The following is a 22,776-nucleotide window of genomic DNA, read 5'->3' as shown; positions in this document are numbered from 1 at the left end:
AGAAGGGCCGCTTCTCCCGGAACCGAAGCACCAGGGAAACAGTTTCCTGGAGGGACCCGTTAGAGAAGCGGACCTGCTAAGATGGCGGCTCCCACAGAAGGGAGAATTGCGGCGGAGGATTTTAAGAAGCCGATTTTGCCCCCGCCGTTGCCTCTTTCTCTCGCTCGAGGAAAGGCAGCTGAGGGAGAGGCTCCTAAGCGCCCCCACGGCCCTGAGGTGGGCCCCTGTCCCCCTGTCCTTCCCGAGTATCAGGAGCCGCCGTGGGGAGGTTGCCTCTCCGAAGAGGATTCCTCCGGCTACAGCCTAGAGACGGTAAAAGGCGGCGCGGTGCTTGGCCGCGTTAGCCTCGCCGGTCGGAGCCGGCTCCTGGTAGGCCGCGCGCCGGGCTGCGACCTCTCCTTGGTTCATCCATGCGTGTCGCGGCACCACGCCGTGCTTCAGTGCCGGCCGCCACGGGGCTCCGCGGAAGGGGATGAGCCCCTGGCGTCGGAGAGCCCCGAACCCGGCCTGTATGTGTACGACCTGGACAGCGCCCACGGCACCTTCCTCAACAAAGCGAGGGTCCCTCCCCGCACCTACTGTCGCGTCCGGGTGGGTCACGTCTTGCGTTTTGGGGGCAGCAGCCGCCTCTTCATCTTGCAGGTGAGTGAAGGAGTCCGTATGCAGGTGACTCAAATATTGCTCCTTATTAAAAGGGGGTGGGGGTGGGAGGATGTATCCCGTGGAAATGTTGCCCAGGATTAGCTTAGCTGTTTCTAAATTTATCCCTGTAAGCTACTCTTTTTAGTTCTAGAGGCAGTTCAGAGGCAGTTTCCACATTATTTAGAATTTGAAAATGAATTGAATTGAATTGGTTATTGGCCAAGAGTGATTGGACACACAAGGAATTTGTCTTGGAGCATCCTCTCAGTGTACATAAAAGAAAAGATACCTTCATCAAAGTACAACACTTACAACACTTAATGATAGTCATAGGGTACAAATTTAACACTTGATACAACACAATGATAGTCATAGGCTACAAATAAGCAATCAGGAAACAATCAGTATAAATGGTAAGGATACAAGCAACAAAGTTACAGTCATAAGTGGAAAGAGATGGGTGATGGGAACGAGGAGAAGATAGTAGTGCAGATTTAGTAAATAGTTTGACAGTGTTGAGGGGATTATTTGTTTTGCAGAGCGATGGCTTTGTATGCTTAGCCATTTTTTGTTTATATCAGCTAAGTTTTTTTTTTCCACGTTTATTTTGCCTTTATGATGCATGGCTTCCAAAGGTAATAAGGTATCTGGCACTTGATTCTATCCATGGCCAATACTGGGATGTAATATAGATGTTTTTTGCTTTGGGGAGAAGGGGTTAGTTTTTGTTTTGTTTTGGTGTCTGACTCCTGGTTACTCCCTGGACAAGCTCCTGCAGTTTTCTTGGCAAAATATTTTGGTTTGGCAATGCCTGCTTGTTAGGGCTGAGAGAATGACTGGCCCAAGTCACCCAATTGGCTTTGTGCTTAAGGGAGGACAAGAATTCAGAATCTCCTGCTTTCTAGACTGGTGTCTACCAGACTGACTTTTTATATATGAGTATATGAGACTATATCAGAAGAATGAGCAAAATAAGAAATACCAAAGTGCTTGTGTAGGTTGTCAGCTGTTGTACATACGGTAGAGTATAGTATATTATATACAATACAGTGCATATAGTACAGTATATTCAGTACATTATAGTATATCTCAGTAGATTTTATATTTTGAAGAGTGCCTATTTTCCTTGAAGATTTGTATTAAAAATGAGAAAGGGCTAGAAACCGGTAGTTTTCTTTTTCATTATTGCATATTTTTTTAAAGAAAATAGAAACATGGAAAACTGATGGCAGAAAAAGATCTAGTGGTCCATCGAATGTGCCCTTTGAGTTTTTGATTTCTTTTTAATTTATCAGTTTATTATTTTTAATTATTTTATATTTCACTTATTTTTTATTTTGGAGGAGATCTGAGTCTTGTGCTATTATACATAAATATACAGTTTAAACAATACAGAATCGTCTTGTGAACAATGTCAAAAAGCAGATATAAAATGTAGAAAGATTACATTTTTAATGTTAGAATAAATATGCTGATTGAATATGCTATTGGCATATTACAAAGCTCTTTTTATAGGATTTTTTTTTTCATTATTCTCATTTGCAACTTGCATCAGACTCTTTCTTTTTTTTTTTTTTTTAATTAAAATAGTTTTACAACAATTAAATTTTTTCCCCCTCCCTCCTAAACCCCCCTCCCCCCCCCGGACTTCCCGGAGCAAACACAAGGTATAGTTCCTTAAACAAAACAGTCATACATTAAATTTTTAAAATCTAACACAATTATAATCTTTCTCTCTCACATAACCTGACTTCTTCCATTAAAATCAAAAATAACATCCTTCATTCAAAAGCAATCCGAAATTTCTTAATCTGATATCTATTTTGAATATAATCAATCCAGTTCTTCCATTCATTTAAATATTTTTCTTGAGTACTGTCTTTCAAGAAGGCTGAGATTTTAGCCATCTCAGCCAAATTGGAAACTTTCAATATCCATTCTTCTATTGTGGGTAATTCTTTTTTCTTCCAATATTGTCCAATCAACAGTCGTGCTGCTGTTATTAAGTTCAAAATCAACTTAGTCTCAATCACTGTACAGTCCGTTGTTATTCCCAAAAGGAAAAATTGCGGTAGGAACTTTATCTTCTTCTTCAAAACATTCTGCATAATCCACCAGATTCTTATCCAAAAAGACTTAATTTTCTTACAAGTCCACCATACATGAAAATATGTAGCATCATCACAATTACATCTCCAACATTTCGCTTGCATATCTGGATACATACATGATAATTTCTTAGGATCTAAATGCCATCTATAAAACATCTTATAAAAATTTTCCTTAAATTCTGCGCTTGCGTAAATTTAACATTTCTAACCCAAATTTTTCCCATGTTTCCAACATTATTGGTTCTTGAATATTCTGTGCCCATTTTATCATACAATCCTTTATTAAATCTCTTTCAGAATCTATTTCTATCAACACAGTATACAATCTCTTTATATGCCCCTGAGTTTGATTTCTAATTTGTTTAACCAAATTTTCTTCATTTTGAATGATACCAATTTTCTGATCTTCTTTCCATCTAGCCTTTAACTGTCCATATTGAAACCAAGTATAATTCCTCCCTTCTTCTTTTTATGTATCCAAAGATTTTAGTTGTAAATTTCCTCTCATTGTATAAAAGATCTTTATAAGTAATCATTTCTTGTTCCTGTTCTATATTTATATTCTCTACTGCGTGCCTAGGACATGCCCATATAGGAATTTTGTAATTTAACTTATAATAATATTTTTTCCAGACACGCAGAAGAGAAATTCTCAACACATGATTCTTAAAAGCTTTATCTACTTTCTTATCATACAATAAATATGCATGCCAACCATATAATAAATCATAACCTTCTATATTCAAAATCCTTTCCTCCGTCAAATTAAACCAATCACTTAATACCGAAAGAACAACTGCTTCATAATACAATTTTAAATTAGGCATTTTTAATCCTCCTCTTAATCTGATGCTTCTTAAGCTCTTGTGTAAAAAACCTAAAATCCCTTCTATCCTTTAACATTTTAGCAGGGATCTCTTTCAAAACCAACACCTCCTGTTCTGCTATTTGCAATTTCTTTTGGTATGTAGCTTGCAAAATCTGATTTCTTATTGTAGAAGTTAAAAAATAAATTACAATATCTCTTGGGAGCTTTTTCTGCCTCGCTACCCAAGAATTAACCCTGTATGCCTTATCAATTTGAAAATCAACTTCTCGAGGGTCCATGCCTAACATTTCAGCTACGGCTTCTGATATAACTTTTTTAAGGTCTTCTTCCTTTCGGTCTTGAAGACCCCTAATTCTCAAAGCCTTCTCCAACGCTCTATATTGCAATACCACCACATGATCCTCATTTTATCCACTTTATTTTGAAGCTCTCCAACTTTATTATCCAAATACTGATTTGCTTGACTAATTACTTCCACTTTATCCTCCATTACTTCCAAATTTTTTGCCAAACCTTGAAAAACCATCAATAAATCTTCTCTAATTTTTTTATTAGTCTCTTTAATTTCTTCCCTAAGTTGATCCTTCACACCATGAATATTATTCATAATTTCTTTAAATCGCTCTTCAGAAACTCTGTTCTGTTCCTTTAATATATCTTCTAAATTAGTTTCAGACCCCTTCTCGTCATGGGAGCTTTTGGTGGCTTAGAAGCCATTTTAATTTAAGTAAAGTCTCTAATTAAAATTAGTAAATCTCAAAAGTCTCAAAAGTCTCAAAAGTCTCCAATTAAAGTTGTAAAATAAAACTTTCACCTTGCCTCCTATGGAAAGCTTCTATTCAGCTAAAATCCACAAAGACGAACTTCGCTTTCTCTCACAAGCAGCCTCCAATCCACTTCCTCTCAGACGCCATTTCTTCCTTCACTAAGTTCAAGTGAGAAAAAGTTTTCCCCTTTTTTAAAAAGGAGTAGAAGTCAGCTCTTCTTGCTTCCCCAGTAATCGATCGCTTGTATTTGTCCCCGTCTGCTTGAAGTTATTCAAAACGGAATCAATTGAGCAGAGGTGGGCGTTTTCCTCTTGTCCTGCTTAATTAACAGGATCGAGCCGAGTCTGGAGTGGGGCTGGATTATGCAGGCAGCCCTCCGAGACTCTGCATAAGAAAGCAGAGCCCCTGGGGCAATCTTCTGCTCTCCAGCCGCTCTGGCTAATTCTCTTTCACCCAGAGAAAAACTTTGAAGCTGGCTAACAGCCGATCTCCCGCTGTTTCACCAGCTTTTACAGAATCTCAGTTCGGGACGCCATTCCAGGCGTCCTTCTCGGGGAAAACGAAACCACCGGAGCATCAGACTCTTTCCAGTATTGCAACCACATTTGTCTTCACTGCCTTAAGCAAATGTCTGTAACTTTAGCATGAATGTGATTAGAATAAATAAGATGATAATGTTTCTGGTGTTATCCTGCCCAGATTTTGTATATAATCACTGAAAAGTAAGACATAATTAATTTAATAGGACTTAATTCTTGGCATATAGTTTTTAAGTTCATAACTTTAATCCCCAGGGCCCAGAGGAGGATCAAGAGCCAGAATCGGAACTGACTGTAACACAACTGAAAGAACTGCGTAAGCAGCAACAGGCCAAGTTAGAAAAAACTATGCTGGGTGATGATTCTGATGAGGAACATAAGGAAATTGAAATTAAAAAAAGTGAAAATAGTCGGAGTGATTTAAGCTGTTCCTGGGGAATGGGTAAGATTACAATATTTTGTTGCCAGAATCTTCAATGATATGTTTTTGTGGTTGTTTTCAATTGATTTGCTGTGTCGCTTTGCAGATGCAATTTGCTTCTGACTTGAGCCCTATTTACCACTTTCCTCAGCTATAATCTACTTGAAGATTTTTACAAATTATTTGTATGAAATGTGGTTGGAATAATCTAATATACCCTGTGTTTGTTAGTAATGTGCCAAGAGAAAATGTCTAGATACATGCATTATATTTAGTTCTAGGGAAATGGATCCAAGCATGTATGAGCAAATGCAAGTGGATTCAGAGAATCCACATTTATATCCCTGGTTTGTTGTAATCTTTATATTTCACAATATTCTAAATCATCCTCTAAAGCGGGGTTTTTTAGTTAAAATTAAATCTATTTAACATTAAAAACTATCAAAATCATATTAGATGTAAATTGAGCATAGCCTAGATTATATGCAGTCAAATAAGTAACAAGTTTCTTTATCAAGGCTTGTAATGGATTTTACTGGATGATCTGTAGAAACCATGCTAACAAGAAAATGATTCATTTGAGGTAGATAAATTTGCATAGTTACTCATATTATCAGGTTTGATATATATAAGCTAAAATCATACCATCTTCTCCCAAATATAAATTATTATATCTACTGTAAAGAGATGTATTTTTCCTAAAATAGATTTACTTTGATAAATTCATTATGTTCAAATATTTATACATTTATATGACTGAATTTATTTGAAATGTTTTTCTAAAACTTTACTGTGTCAAATACTTGAGTCATCTGTCCTTGAAGTAAATTCTCTTCTCTAGAGTCCTATGGTGATCAATCATTCAATTTGCAATGGCAAAATTTTGGGGAATCTGAAACTGCTTTTGGGCCTGTCCATTAAATCCAGTACAAGAATGAAAAGTGTTTTTTTTAAAAAAACTCATAATAAAAATACTATTTCTATGTTCTTCTGGAGGGGTTTTACAGTATAAAACGTACTGTAGGAACCCATGTACTCATAAACAAAGTAACCGGTAATGTGCTAAGAGAAAAGGTTCTTTATAAACGCCTCATTAATTAACTAAAGGAAAGAAGAGACTAGGAATAAAAGATGATCTCACTGTGGAGAAATTTCAACAGTGGGATCATTCAAACCCTTGTAATAGAATTAGCACATTTTAATTATCTAAATGAGTTATATTTGAAGTGAGTGGTGAAATGCACAGATATCAATAAATAATTTAGATGGCTACAGCAAGGAGAACAGAAGGCAATCTCTCCAAATTAAAATAACTAAAGTTGGGCAATAAAATGGCAAATAAGGTTCTGTGAATGCAGTTGCTTTCACACATTAAAGCAAAAACTCCTAATAGCTGATGACCCACAACAAAATGTTCTCAGGATTATGAAAAGCAGCTAGATGAGAATATTATTTTTTCCATAGTTGGAAAAAAGAACTGCATAATAAATCAGATTCTATGTGAGGAATTATTAAGAAAATGAATCTATAACAAAATTGTTAATGTTATAATGCAGTCAGTCTGTGCATAATATTGTACAAAAATATTACTAGTCAATACGTTCAGAAGAAAAGCTTTTAGGATGAAAAACTTTTAGAACGAAAACTTTTAGATGCTGTAAACAGCCAGTTTACTTTTCTATGACTAATGTTACAACATTCAGCCCATGAAAAATATCAAGTAATATGATTCACACATGGTCAAAGAAAAGTTAACCTGGAAATAGTTTTTCTTCCCCTTTCTTGTCCTGGAACACAACATCTTTAAATGTAGCTGTATGATGGGAATAAAAGTACTCTTTTACAACACACATATTTAACATTTGTTTCTGAAGAATATGACTAGTATCAACATGGGACTAGATAAATGTATGAAATAAAAGGTTGCAATGGTTATCTATCATGGCTATAATTTCTCCTGTATTGAAAGCAATATGTTTCTGAAAATTTCTGAAGAACATGAAGACAAATGTGATCTTGTAAAACATGTCTCATCTTTGATTTCTCAAAAGCATCTGACTGGCAACTCTGAGAACAGAATGCTAGCTACGAATGCTAGGTTAGGTTAAAGTTTAATGTTCTTATTACCTTGTGAGTCATCTCTGATGCCTAATTCTACCTGCATTTATTTTTCAGGGGAAGATGCAGAGGAAGAAGAGGGTGAAGAAAATCCAATTGCTATTGAGTTTCAAGAGGACCAAGAAGCCTTTTATTTGAAAGATCCCAAAAAGGCACTGCAAGGGTTTTTTGATAGAGAAGGTATGTCAAACTTGACTCAACTCGTAGTGGGAAAATCCCACTACGACTTTGCTTCTGCTTTGCCTAGATGGATCTTTCAATAAAGCTATTCTTGGTCATCCTAAAGAACCAGAGGTTTCTTTTGTTGAATGTTGCAAATGGGACAGTTGATAAGGTGCTAGCCAAAAATATCCAGTGCATTTTTTTGTTTCTAGTGTTCAAAAGAATGACTTATTTCTGCCATTTTGGGATTGCTTATTTAATTTGCAATATATTTAAGTATCATTTTAGGCCATTAAAATACAACTACAAAACCAGTAACATATGTTGAATCTCTACAGGCTAGTAGAATCGTAGAATCAGAAAGGGCCTTCCAGGTCATCTGATCCAGCCCTATTGCTTAGTGCAAGATCTGCTAAAGCATTTCAGACAACTCACTATCCAGCCTCTGTTGGAAGCCTTCCTTCCTCCCACTTGAAGGGAAACAAGGCTGCTGAGTTTTTAAATCCCCAAATTGTTTTTGTTTTTTAAACTAACCTGAGAAATAAATTGTTTCCATTGTTTAACAGTGGAGTTAAACAACAGCCTGGCCAACCTATATGCACTTACTGTTATTAACTTCTTTTTAGAAGTAATTATTATGAAATGTATTGCTGGTGTCTAATTAGATTGTTGTTAAGACGTTTAATAGTAACTAAGTTTGTGGTTTTCAAGAAATGATGCAGCTGATTGACTAACAAGTTGTATGAAGGTATACTAACTTCTAAGAGCAAGGTTGAAATAAGGAACACTTTTTGTGAAAGCACATAGAGCTCCCCAAGGCTGCATTTCTACTTAGTAGAAATATGTCGTTGGTACTATGGTAGATCATGTTTTCAGTCATTTGCGAAATAATGTCATATCCAGCATTACTTGACACACATATCTGTGTGGACCAAATTAGTAAAGTGAAGACTTGGGTGTCATCTGCATATTGGTGATGCTGAAGACTTACGGAGCAAGTGAGGAGAGCAAGAAGAAATTGCTTGCATAGTGTTGGATGTACTAATTGATAAATGAATCCAAATTAAACATAGCAATTCATTTCAGATGAAATTGTATGCAGAGCTAGTGACATTTAACAACCCAGTAACTACTAAAAGACTTCAAATCATTAATGTTTCAGTCAATTTGGAAGTTCCAATATGGTTTAATCCATTTAATTAAATAAAAAAGTTTACAACAGTAATAAAATATTAATATAAATATTAAAAAGCTGTCTTTTAAAACCAATACTTTGATTCCCCTTTCCCTTTTTATCTAGGTGAAGAATTGGAATATGAATTTGATTCTCATGGAACAGGCACCTGGCTTTGTAGGGTGAAGTATGTATGTATGTTATGCAACAATTTTGTGTATATTCATTCAATTAGACAGGCTTCAAAAGATTTTATGTCACTTATTTCCAGATATGGATTGATATCTAAAATGGATTTATTTATTTTTTTTGCAGATGTGGAGGTTGACAGTTTATTTTGTTTGTTTGTTTTCTGGCAGATGTTGGTTAGTTGGGGGGAATTGCCTTTTTTTTTTCCGTTTGTCTATTACATCTGTGCCACTGAGATTTTTACTGTTATATCTAGAATGGAAAACTAATTTGAAATAACTAAACACCTTGCCTTTAAAATAACAGGAAAACACTTCGCTTAAGCCAATTTTAAAATGTTGATTTAAAAAACAAATCAGAGGAATTGACTGAACTGTTGACTTTGCTTTATACTTTCACCTCATTAAATTGGATAGGCTGCCTATAGATGATGCCTCAGGGAAACAGCTTGTGGCAGAAGCTATTCATTCAGGGAAGAAAAAAGAAGCAATGATCCAGTGTGCATTGGAAGCCTGCAGAATATTAGATGCTAGGGGTGTGTTGCGACAAGAGGCAGGTAAGTTATGTGGCCAGATTTTTTTCTCAGCAGAAATCTTCATGAAGCAGTACTGTTATCAAGAACATTTATAAATGTATGCCTACTGTACTTGCGGTATGGCTAAATGTAGTTTACTGTGGAGTTCTTGGTGTTATTTGAGCTTCATTGTTTTCTTGTGGACATAACAACATCAGTCTGACTGTAGTTACTGTTTAAAAAGGTTTTTTACCTCACCATTTGATAAGGACCTCTAAACAAGGGTCGATTGAAAAATAAGACTTGTGCATCAATAACTGCAGTTCAAATATAGATATTGTAATAAATGAAATAGGAAAATAATCATTGAATCAGCTCTTTTGTTCCCTGTATATATTTTACTTCTTCATATAATAACCACATTTTGCTGGCAAAGGACAAGCTTCTTAAAGCTTTGTTTCTTCAGCCAGATCCTGACAAGTTTTTGCCTCTTGGGTGATTCATATTATTAACACAACCTTCACCATAAACGTGTTCTGTAGTGAATTCCATTTGGAAGGATTCCTTCAGCAGTCAGAAAGTAATCAATGCATAGTGACAAGTACTGACTGCAAGCTTCCATTTCACAAACAATAGCAATACAGCCTTTTCTCATACCAACTTACAGCTCACTGAAGTGGAAGAACAGATCTCAAAAAACATGTTGGAATGTGGTTTCCCAAACTGAAGTGTAGCTACCTTGACAATTTAGAGACAGAGTTCAGGGAAGGTGTGAAGAACTTTTTAGTTGTACATTGTTACAATCCTCCTGACTACTGTATTGTTTTCATTGTTCATTTCTATACATTTTGTTGTTTGGGTATTTAGGGGAGATGTGTACATTAAGTTTACACTAAAAGGTGTGTTGACAAAAAGTTCAGGAATCACTATGTTAGAGCTTCAAGCACTATCAGCACTGCCATCTTTTGGCAAGTTACAACGTTAGAGTCATTCACTCCTCATAATATATTGCTTATATTCGTTATTTTCATCACAAATATGTGATCTTATATAACATGCTTTTTTAAAAAAAAATGTGTGAAATCATATGTGTAGATTATTGGCCTCCATTTGCTTGTATTTTGTTTCTTTTGTCAGTATTTTATTTGCAAATTTATCTGTGGATTATTTATAAACCATCCAGAGTTATGCAGGTGAGATAGGCAGTGTAGAAATTTGATAAGTAAATAAAAATATAAACGCTTTTCCCTTAGTGTCCCGGAAAAGAAAAGCAAAGAATTGGGAAGAAGAAGATTTCTATGATAGTGATGATGACATATTCCTTGATCGGACAGGAGTTATTGAACAGAAACGACTCAACAGAATGAAGAAAGCTGGAAAGATAGATGAAAAACCAGAAACATATGATTCATTGGTAAGAGCAAATTAAGCCAGTGATCCATTCAGCTTTGTAGCTGTTAAAAAAAGAAATGATAGTATAAAATTATTTTATTTAAATACCATTCGTGCCTAGGTTTGTAGCTACATTAGGTGATTTTTTTTCTTAAGAAAAGTTGTGTAACTTAAGATAGTTTGAATATATAAAATTATATAAAATTATTTTATTGAAATAACATTCATGCTTCGAAGTATCTTGACATGCTACGGAATTAAGACACTTAAAACCATATTGTCATGAAATTTGAGACAAAAACAGAATTACTAACAAAATTACTAAAAAAAAAAATGCCTTATTAAACTAAAACCAAAAGGAGATTTCATGGTGCCTAAATAGATGCATAGATTTGCCTTGGACTTCAGAGCAAAAAGGTTTCATCACTATTGAATGAAAATAATATGATAGCATCATAGATGCATATTTTTCTATTTTATTTTATGTATTTATAGAAGCTATTTTTATACAGCTTATTCTGAATATCTCAAAATGATTTACAGTAATTATAAAAACGTATAGTAAAAACAATTGAAAACAGGACAGCAGAGTAAAAATGAATACAGATAGTAAAAAGAAGAAATGTATGAGAAAAGAGATTTAACTCTGGGGAAGAACAACATAAAAATGAGTTTTGAAAAGAAAGGTAAAACAAATCAGTACTGAGGTCTGACTTACCATGTGTATCTTATCTATAGGTTGCAAAACTACATGCAGCTGAGAGAGAGCTCTCTGAAATAGCAGAGAAGCTGAAATCTTCAAGGACAAGTAAGACTATAAGTTTCCATTAAAATTGGGAAAATCTCATAGGAACATATCATTGTATATATGAGCGCAGGCTGTCTTACACAGATTCTTAAACAGTTAAAAATGGAGTAAAACCTAAATGAGATTAGCCACATGGATCATAGCAAGTATTATTTTTACATTGTAAGCTGCCCAGAGTCACTTTGAAATAAGATGGGCGGCAAATACATTTCTAAATAAATAACTAAATAAATAAATTGTTTTGAAGTCATTCCTTCAGTAATATATTTATGCATCATGCAGAATCAAATTATAGAATGTGATTAATTATTGTACAAACGTTGAAATAATTTTTTATTGCCACCAGCCTGTAATAGTATAAGTTTATTTTCGTGGACAACTGACTCAGCAGTGACCAGAGAAAAAAGATAATTAACCAAATAAAAAAGATCATTGATTTCATTGTGTCATATTTTTTGGTCTCTGGGACCTTTCTAAAGGCTCACAAGTTAGAGGGAGACATATGTTGCATGTGTGAAGTGTTTCGACAAAAAAAGCATGCTTCATGGACCTCACATGGTAAAATTGTTTCATTAATGGGACATGGAGCATGCCAGCCATATCAAATATTATAGAATTGGCAGAGATAGAGCTAAATTGTAGAGAATAAGGAAGATGTTCATTATCTAGGATTCATTATCTAGGCAAAAAGTCTGAGGCACTTTTTAAGTTTAGAATATCAGATAACATTTGTAAGTGACTCAGACTGACACCTTCTTAATTGACTGAAATATGTATAAGAAGGAAGAGGAACTACAAAGCCATGCAGTCTTCAAAGGCAACCCCAAAATAGTCCAGTCAATAGATAACTATAGCATGACTAATTATAAAAGAACCCTCTGGTCCAGAAGAGGTGCAGTTGTAGCATAAAAGTGCATTTGTGTAAAGCTGTCTTAGCCATAGCTGCCATCTATTCTTCCAGCAGCAACCGGAGTTTAAGACAGCTCACAAATTTCCCACTGTTTCTGTCTGTTAGCATAACCCCATCCAAAACTAATGATGATAGATTTTCCCGACTAAATAGCCTCCAAATCTACATTCTTTCACTATTACTTGGATTGAACTGAAGGCTGTTTGTCCCCATCCAGACTTCCACAGCCTGTAGATTCTATGACAGAATCTTGACCTGTTAGTGAAATAATCCTGTTTTCAAAGGAAATTACAATTCCTGAATCAGGGCAAATATTCTTTTGTTTTCTGAGAGGAAGGTTCTCTTACTGATGTGAGAATTCTTGGATTTTTATAACACTTTTTAAAAATTTTAAGTAGGATAGTATAGGGGACAATGCAGTTAAAAGTATATCAACATCATTGAAGTTAATAATATTGTTTGCTTTTATATATAACTAAATATTCATATTTTACAAATTGAAATTATATTTTAAAATGCATATTAGAAATAGGATTACAGTATATTTCTTTTGAAAGAAGATACAATCATGACAGTGAGATTGAGAAATCAATTATTGGGAATCAGTCTTAAATATGACTCTGTTGTTTCAGTTTTTGTGTGAATTAATATGAGATATATCTAGACATTATCTTAGCATGTTTTGTGAAGTATAAACCATAAGATGCTTATTTGCATTAGTACTGTGACTTTACAAAGCATAAAATGTTTGTTTTTTCATAGGACAGGCTGGTTTTAGAATTTCCGTTGTTTAAAAAATAGTAATTTGATTAAATAAATCAATATGGTTTTAATCTTTAAATGGGAAGGAAAAAGGAGAATATTGCCGCAAAAACTGTTGTAAGAATAATTGGATACCAAAATGCATTAGAACACTGTAGGCTTTTTGCAGATATTCTCTGTATTATTTATTTATTTACAAATATATTTGAACATGTATGTTTTCATATATAATTTCCCATAGCACAATCCCATTCAGCAACTCAGGATTCACTGGATGAATTCATGACAGAAATCAAGTCAGGGTGTTCCGTAGACAGTGTGACACGTAAAAAACTTCATTTGAGAACCTTTGAACTGAGGAAGGAACAGCAGCGATTGAAAGGATTAATTAAGATTGTTACCCCTGCATCCATGCCAGAGCTGAAGTCCCAGTGAGTTTGATTACAGAGCACTAATCACTTTGACTTTGACTTTTATTTTAAATAAATATATAAATCTTTGATATGGCCCAAGGGCTAATCAATAAAGTAAAGTAAAGTGAAATATGTAATATACTGTACTTTAACCATTAAGTGCACTTGTAATGTAAATAATATAGAAATGTAAATAATAAATAATAAATAATGGAATACAGGTTATATTTGAACTTAAAATATTCTGGCTTCAATTTAAATTATGGTTTGAATTAATTATGGATAGTGTGGGCACCATTGTAATGTGTAATAACCCCTGAGCAATTGCAAGAGACACATAAGTTCATGCTTGAGATAAGAAATGCACTATCGTGTGAACCGGCCTTGATTGGCTGCATTGGTTCCCATTAGTCATATAAATCTGTACTGCATAAAGCCAGCCCAAGTAGAGTTGTGTAGAACTCTGTTATCCATATGAGTAAACTTTGTCCTTCAATATCTGATGTTAATTTTCCTTTTTGAAATTTATTTATTTTCCATAGGCTTCAGAGTCAAGATCCGGAATCTCAAAGTAAGCCCAAAAAGCTAACTTTACCCCTATTTGGTGCCATGAAAGGGGGAAGCAAATTCAAACTAAAAACAGGGACCGTAGGGGTAAGTAAGAAGAAAAGGCAGTGGGTTTTAATTTTGCATTGTAGAACTTGTCCAAATAAACAATACTGTGACAGCATTTGGGAAAAGCTGCCACAGGATTTCAGAATTTGCATCACATATGTTTATTATAGGAATTATATATTTTCTGAAATAAACAGATCATTAACTTCTTATTCCTAGACACATGTATAAGATCAGCTTTTAATGTACCTTTTCCAATTTTCCTTATTTCTCAATGTCAATTGAAAAACAACCTTTATTGTAATTTCTGTTTACAATATAGAAGCTGCCTATGAAACGGCCAGATATACCGGCAAACCTATTAAAGATGAAAGATGAGGGGCCAGAAGAGGAGGAGGAGGAGGAGGAGGAGGAAGATGATGTGAATAGCAGTGTAAACCAAAACTCACAGAACACAAAGATGGAAATGGTTGAAGGAGGGAATCTCCTCTCCAGTTCTTATTCACCCAAAAATCAAAGTATGGAATTCCTTAATGATGATTAATTATAGTGTTTTTAAAAAATATTCATTCAACTTGCACATATTTTAATTAGTTGGAACTTAATAAAGTGAATATGAGGATTTAGTCATTTTATTAATAATTGTATTTACTTCTGGTTTCCTTAACACAGTAAATTTTCAATTTAATGTACTAATAGGGTAGAAAGGATGTCTAGGCAAATGGGAGAGAGTGTTTGAGCACAAAAACACATGAGGTCCATCTGCTTCCCTATTCCGTGGTAATAGTCAGAGGAAACTATAAAGAAAAAGTTGGTGACACCCATTGCACAGGTGGTAGCACTGAAACTATTGTTAAGAGCGACTACATTGTGAAGTCATTGCAGCCATGCAGTGCCTGGCCCCATTGGGGTCATAGAGGCACATCTCACTGGGCTGCCATCTTTCATATGCATTAGCCAACATTTTCATTATCTAAGCCTCTTTTCAACAAAGTTCATTATTTCTCAATATTCAGAAGGTGTTCGGCTCCATAAACTCCAAAGATTGGTAAGGTGTTAAATCAGCTAAACTGAGAAAGAAGGACTCAGAATCCTATTGACCACTGCAATGCAGTGGCTATGTGAAAGATGCACAATTCTCATATTACCCAGAATATTTTTAAAAAATTAATTTTAAACTTTATATTCTGTATCATCAACCCAGGGTGGTTACAAAATAGCATGATTATAAATTTAATACAAAAACATTATCTAATAGTGGTATAAGGGGGAAACTTAAATCAGTCAGTAGTAAAAACAACCAATATAAAAAATAAAGAAAAGGCCTGCAAAAATAGAAGTTTAACCTATCACCAAAAAGATTGTAGCACTGATCTCAGGCAAGCCTTCTGTTACAGGGCAATTAAAAAGAAACTATCCTTGCTCTTGAGGAAGTTTAATGATTAATTTTCTCATACAGAACCAAGAATAATGCCTTTTCCAATTAATACCCAGGCAGGTTGGTATAAGAAGACTACTGTATCCACGTTATTGAGGCCACACATTCTTTGGAGCTTGAAAGGAAAGAACTGTTATCATGAATTGGCCTCAGTTGCAAAGTATCTTTTTCAAAACTAGCACAGCTCTGCCCAGACAGTCTTGAGTTATGCATTAGCTTTTTTATGCACTTTGTTTAGCAATGACCAGAGAGAAGGGTTATCAGAAGAAGCAACATGGTGATCACTTCATCACAATCAAAACATGCAGTACATATATTGTGCATACATATACAATAAGGCAATGTTCATTCTTATTTGACATCCCCATTCTTTTTAAAAAAAATTCATAAGTTTCATATTTTTATCTTTATACAATCTGATTTCTTTTTCACATTTTAAGGCTCCCTGTTTTTATTTGTCTGGCGATCACTAAATTGCTCTTATCTCTTGCTATATTTTGCAATATCAATGCTGTGCATAGTGGAAAAGCTGCTTTAATTAGATAAAACTCTTTTTTTAAGGAAAGAAAAAGTGTAGAAGTTACTATTTCTATTCCTTAATTAACTAAATGTCTGGGGTCCACTTGTGTTTTTATAGGACTTAAATCTCAGTCTGAGTCTTCAAGCAAGCATACAAGCCCATTAGCTCATAATTCCCCAGTGAATGAATTGGAGATAAAACTAGAAGGTAAGCTGCGCTTTGTTTCTGAACAATCTGGGTTATGAACACCAGGACAAAATGATAATTTCACTGATATTGAAACAAATTATATTTCACAATCGGTGAGGAAAATAGTTGTTGGCCCTTAGGAAGATCACTTTTTTCCTAGTTCAAAATGAAGGGAAGTATTTTAAATAATATTTTGCATTCAATATTATACTACAAACTTTAGAATGAAAATAAAGGGGATAGCTTCCAGTCACTAGGCCTGGGCTGAACTTTCATCCTCTCCAGTTCTCTGATGCATATCAATCTCAGCCACTTGAAGTTGTTTCCCAGTCAGCTGAAGGGCTGTCAGAAAAATTCAGGAGCCTCAAACCAGTCATGCTGAGCCTTGCTGAAACTTTTTTATTCACCCTGCAAATCCAGAGAGATCTTAGACTTTGAATGCTCAGTTTATCTCTATAAAAGCTCAGTTCTTGTAAAAGCATTAATTTAGAAACTCGAGCCTTTTCAGAAGAATGAAGAGAAAAAACAATAGTAAATGCTGCTTTAGTGTTGGACTGTTTCCAATAGGAGTGGAATACACAAATAGGCAAAGAACTGCTTTACGTTTTTTTAAAAAAATATATAAATTGGTGGAACCTAACAGAAAAATAATTATCAGTAATAGTTCAATTTTAAAAAATACTTGTATAACAGCAATTGAAACAAAATACATTTAAGGAGGAAGAAAGTAAAGAAAATATATTTCAGACAAAATATTAGAAATTAGAAATGTTAATAATACTTCAACTAAGATATATTAACAAAGGCAGTATGACAGTCCTACTAATATTAACATTTCAGAGATATCTGCACTCCGTTTTGTCAGATGAGACACAGTGGCTTTATTTTAACAATTCCCTATGTGTTGTCCTTAGAGAAAGGATTTAGTTACTTTGAAAATTAAAAATTAAAAACTGCCATCATAAACTTCATTTTTCCATTTTTACTTTACTAGCATCTGAGATGCCAGCAGAAAAACCAAAGAATCAGAAAGATAGCAGTAAACCTAAGGTGAGTAGGAAGAACAAAACTTTTTGTTTGTTTGTTACATGGATTTATATAGTGGTCTACCTTGAATAAATTACCGTGGACAACTTAAAGCATTAAGATAGTAAAAACATTTAAAAATATAAAAACCACAGCAGTTGAGACTCACAAAAAACAACAGCAATCAACAGAACCAGGAGACTCCCAGCAGTTTGAATTGTATCTGGAAGCACACTGATAGCCAGTGCAAATCACAGAGCAGTGGTGTCCATGTACCCAAAAATAGAAATCACTAACCACCACCCATTCTACATCAATTGCAGCTGCCGAAAGCTGTTCAAATGGGTCTTGTATAGCACATGGCAGTAGCCCAGTCTAGAAATCACAAGGCATGACTTCAATCCAGTGCACAACTAGTGCATAACCCAAAGCTGGGTAAAGCTCTCATAGACTCTCAGTTGTCACTGTTCCTTGAACAAGATCTCTTGAGTCCCAGATCGCACACTAGTTTGGTCTGAGGCAGTGAAATCCATTCCAGATAATCATGATTATAGTTACGGATAACAGATGCTTAATACTCTTTCCATGTTTGGGGGTAGGAATGGGGGGAAGAGATGTTCCCTTATGAATTAGAAGAATTGCTCGGTAAAGGAATTTGAGCACAATTGTCTCCTTGTCTCAGCCTGATCCTGTATTGCGCTTGGAGGGACAATTTTTATACTTATCAAAAGGAGATACTTCTTAATATTTTGAATAGCTTTCCTCACAAACATTACAACGGCTTATATAAAAGGATTATAATTCAAGTACTTGGTTTCCATTGAACCAGCAGTGATTAAAATATCTCACCTAATCATCCTTGATAGTGCAGTAGAGCTAATGATAGAGAAATTATGTGCAGCTGTTTTACCATCTGCTGTCAATCTTGCTTTGCAAATCTGTTATAGTACTTAATTGAATGTTAGCCGGTACTGCATGAGTCAGGAGATACTGTGTTTTTTTTCTCCTTCACAAAGCAAAAATAGACTAAAACTAAAAAAAAAAAAAAGCAAAAATAGACTAAAACATAAAACTATTCTCTAGCCCAGCATCAGATGTAACAATGCAATATTTTGCGGGTATGTCTGCAAATTACCTTATTTAAAATGTCTTGAGAGAATTTTTGTATTCTTTTCCTGGAATCTTCCAGTAGAAACAATTCTTTAAACAATTATTAGCATTTTCCTCATTTTAAGTTCAACTTAAAAAAACCTACGTTATTTAGTTCTTTTCCTGGTACAAAAATCCTTCTCATACAGTATAAAGCAAGCCTCAGAATACAGTCTGACAAAACAGTACTTTGCCCACAAATCATAATTGGAAATGAATTCTAGGCACATGATGGCTGGCCAAATATATGACTTTAATACTCCAGTTTATATTTTTGTTTCAGGCTCACTCATTCTCAACCTCGGCAATTTTAAAATATGTAGACTTTAACTCTCATAGCTGGCTGGGGAGTTCTGGGAGTTGAAGTCCAACCTCTTAAAATATTTGAGGTTAAAAAACAATGCTCTAGATCACAGAAAATATACAAGTTGTGTTCTATCTATTATTCTACACACAAACACACACACATACAACTGGTTACACAGCCTGCCAGCAACATTCCACTACCTCTGTCTTATTTTGCCACTGCCAAATATTCAAGACTTGCGTACATCTCTTCATACAGGACAGAGTGGTTTGAAGTGGCTTCATTTTTCTTTACTTTATTTTAAACCTTGGGATCATCTGCTTTGCGAAGAGATGAAAATCATTATAAATTGGTGTGTTAAACTGTAACAAAAATTTAAATTATGCAGAACTAATAATTATGTTAGCAAAATTTAACATTTGACATATTTATTATTCTGTTGATTTGTTTAATGAGTGCTAAATTTAAATTTTGCCTCCCATTCATTTTTAAACATGTATTTATGTGATCCTGCCCTTTTTTGCAGCATAATCCCTGATTTGCCATTCAAGGGCTGGTGTGCCCACAATGCAATGAAAGTTGTATATACTGACATATGTTTACAAAAAGCAAATTACTTTCTATCCTACAGATTCAACATTCAATATCCTCAAACTATCCAGAAGATGATCCAGATTACTGTGTATGGGTACCACCTGAAGGTAAAGGGATACTCAAAGTAATTGTGGAACAATTATATAGTTTATATATGAACAAAGAAAACTTAGGGACAGGTGTTCTAGTCCCATTTTAATGGCTAACATTGTGCCAGTCACTCTCAATCAACTCTTGGAAGGAGGCAATGGCAAACCAATTCTGAAATCTTGCCAAGAAAACTGTAGACTGAAAGACACACACACACACACACACACACACACACACACACACACACACACAAAAACAACCTAACTTATTTGAAGTACAGAGTAAACAAAATACAATCAGAATGGGGGTGTTTATGCTATAGATTCCTATTTGGTCTTCAAAATGGAGTTATGTAAATGCTAACCAAGTATAGACAAAATCAATGTTCCATCTCTGAATATAATAGGCAAAAATGGATTTTGGTAGAGAATCAAAGCTGCTTCCCTCTATGTAAAGCCTGGCTCTGCTTGTACAGGAATGATGCCGTTCAGAGCCTACAGCATCTTTGACAGTATCAATTATCTTCTGCCCCATGTGCTTCTGGTCCTAGCTGTATTGAAAGCTAGAGTTGAAATAATGGCAAAGCCTTGCCTATCTTTGTAGGAAATGGAATAATCCTTTCCTGGACACTATCAAAAACTTCTGAGTAATTTGCTTTTTAGTAATAAAATCACAGAGTGTTGTAAGAAGTATACATACATACACATGTTTATTAGGTTTCCTAGCTCCATTTCTCAAATGGCAAATAGTCTGCAAACTCTCTATATATCTTTTGTGTTTCTAACCTATCAATTTCTAATCAATTAATTTGCTAATATATTTAAAACATTTTAAATACTCATTAAGAAAATATTCCCTGGATTTAAAACTAAAACTATATAAAATCTTTAACAAATTTAAAAAGCCATTGAAGTAAAATCATTGAAAAAACAGTATTGCAAATTATTTTAAAAAGCATTATAGCAAAAAAAAAACCCTGTTAAATGTTAAAATATTATTTTCTTTTCTCTCTGTTGAGCAGGTCAAAGTGGTGATGGCAGAACGCACCTGAATGCTAAATACGGCTACTAATTTATGCTGAAAAGTAAAGAAGTATTGCACGGCAACTGATAACTGGTACAATATGCTATTGAAATGACAAGCAACATTTTTGTTCATTTTCTTTAAACACTGTTTAATGATTCCTGATCCTTACTTAAGGATGTTTTCCCCTAGAAGTGAATGTGTGTATAATGTGCATCATAATGTATATAGTGGTGGTAATTAAGAATTTACAGGTAACATAGATATAGCAATGTTGGTTTTATAGAAACTTTTTTAAAATGCTTGTTTTTATTTCTTTAACATTATTTCTTGATGTAAAAGGGGTAAAGGAATTAGTAAATTATTTCTTGATGTAAAAGAATTAGTTATAGATTTCTATTTAGTCAATATATGGGCTAAGGGCTATTTCAATACTCTGATACTTGGGTTAATTACTGAAACGTTTTCTGTCTGTCCATGTACATATATTTCCACAAAATACAATTGTCGGTGGCCCTCTCCAGGTGGAGCTGCTGAAACTTAGGCTAATTTTTATCCTTCCTTTCTGTTGCAGTCTTGTCTGTAAAGGTTCTTTGTTGTTGTTTTTCTTTTTTCCTCTAGAAGAAGGTGAAATAATAACACATTCATATCTTGGCCAGTTGTAGATTAGTATTAATGTGGGTGGAAAAGTGTGTTAATCTTTGGCAGTTCCCGAAAGAATGTTAAATATCTTAACACTGGATAGTTGAGAGAGTTAAAGCTAAGGTATGGAAGTACTATGAATTAGTGCTGAATAGTATATCTGAAGTTTTTTGGATAAGCCAGAGAAAAAGGCAATTAATTATCCTTGGTCCGGACCAGGTTTTACTTCACCATTTCTGCACTTAGGTTGCATCATGCTCCATGTCAGAAAAGAACAGAAATTGCATTTAAAAGGAAAAAACTTAGTGGCATACAATAGTCTTATAGTCTTATCTACTATGTAAACATATTAGTTATGAAAATGGAACCAGTTCAGGAGAGGAGAGGGGGAAGCACTGGAAAATGTTTACTAGTTTCAACTTTCTTTTGATGGTAAAATAAAGCCTGTAGTTTTGAAGCCTTACATTAATGGATTTAGTGGCAAGTAGGAATGTGAGAATTGCACAATTCATAGACTGAAAGGAGTACTGAGTTCATAGGTCCTGACGTTAGCCTAATTCCATAAATTATGGATTAATGAAAGGATATGTGATTGGGCCTTAGACAGACTTTATGAAATACTGTAAACCTCCTTTATCTAAGGCATAAGAATCTATTTCTGTTTTGGTCCATCTGTAACATTCACATACTAATAACCATTTCTCTTACAGCTAAAAGAATTTGAGAGATATTTATTTTGCATTTATGCAAAAACCCAGCTTTTGGAAATATATGGCCCAGAGGGAGGTTTATTTTTAAGATCTCCAGAGTGGCTCCTTTAAGGATCAGAGTCCCAATAATTTTAATTCTTTAAAAAATGGAAATGAGCATGCAACAAAGTAAAGAACAGATAAAGTAGCATTAGAGTTATTTGCAAAATGCCTCATTCCTCGGAAATTCCTAGAAAAGAAACGTGGCTAGTGGCAACTCATGCTTTGGGAAGCTTTGCCCATTTTCCTACAAAGTTAAGCTTGGGATATAGGAAATATCCTGGAGGAAATAAATCAAGCAGCAACTTCAAAAGTGTGTCTTCATCTAAAAGCAAAATAAATAAAAGTTTTCCTTCTACTAAGTGGGAAGTTTAGGACTAGTTTTATCCAATATAGTAGCAGTTTGAAAATTATTAAACCTCATGAAATCTGGCATTTATGAGGGTTCCTGAACTTTCGAATGTCCAAAATGGTTGGTGATTCCTGGTTTATCAAATATTTTATCTTGTTTAGAGATAAGCTACCATCTTCAGCAACAGCTTTTCATTCCTTTAAGTCATCTATTATGTGTTCATTAATTTGTATGAGCAAGGATTACTAATTCTAGAACAGAATTAGTATATTATAAAAGTATAGGATTTTTTTTTTTAGCCATTGCTGTAATTTAAAATTCTTCTCCAGCA

The 22,776-nt window shown here is 34.5% G+C and overlaps 1 protein-coding gene across 1 annotated transcript; it reads left to right on the top strand.

The window, feature by feature from the left end:
• The first annotated feature begins 43 nt into the window (after nt 1–43).
• On the top strand, nt 44–22,455 carry SLC4A1AP (solute carrier family 4 member 1 adaptor protein). Its single transcript, XM_058163869.1, has 14 exons — nt 44–642; nt 5,144–5,330; nt 7,485–7,607; nt 8,890–8,950; nt 9,369–9,508; nt 10,720–10,880; nt 11,597–11,666; nt 13,580–13,769; nt 14,294–14,405; nt 14,689–14,884; nt 16,442–16,531; nt 17,508–17,563; nt 19,627–19,696; nt 20,701–22,455. The coding sequence occupies exons 1-14, from the start codon at nt 82–84 to the stop codon at nt 20,748–20,750; spliced, it is 2,067 nt and encodes a 688-aa protein (XP_058019852.1). The 5' UTR covers nt 44–81; the 3' UTR covers nt 20,751–22,455.
• The last annotated feature ends 321 nt before the right edge of the window (nt 22,456–22,776 follow it).

The sequence above is a fragment of the Ahaetulla prasina genome, chromosome 1 (genome assembly GCF_028640845.1).
Source record: "Ahaetulla prasina isolate Xishuangbanna chromosome 1, ASM2864084v1, whole genome shotgun sequence".
In the NCBI taxonomy this organism is placed as follows: Eukaryota; Metazoa; Chordata; class Lepidosauria; order Squamata; family Colubridae; genus Ahaetulla; species Ahaetulla prasina.
This window is presented reverse-complemented; position numbering and strand designations above follow the sequence as displayed.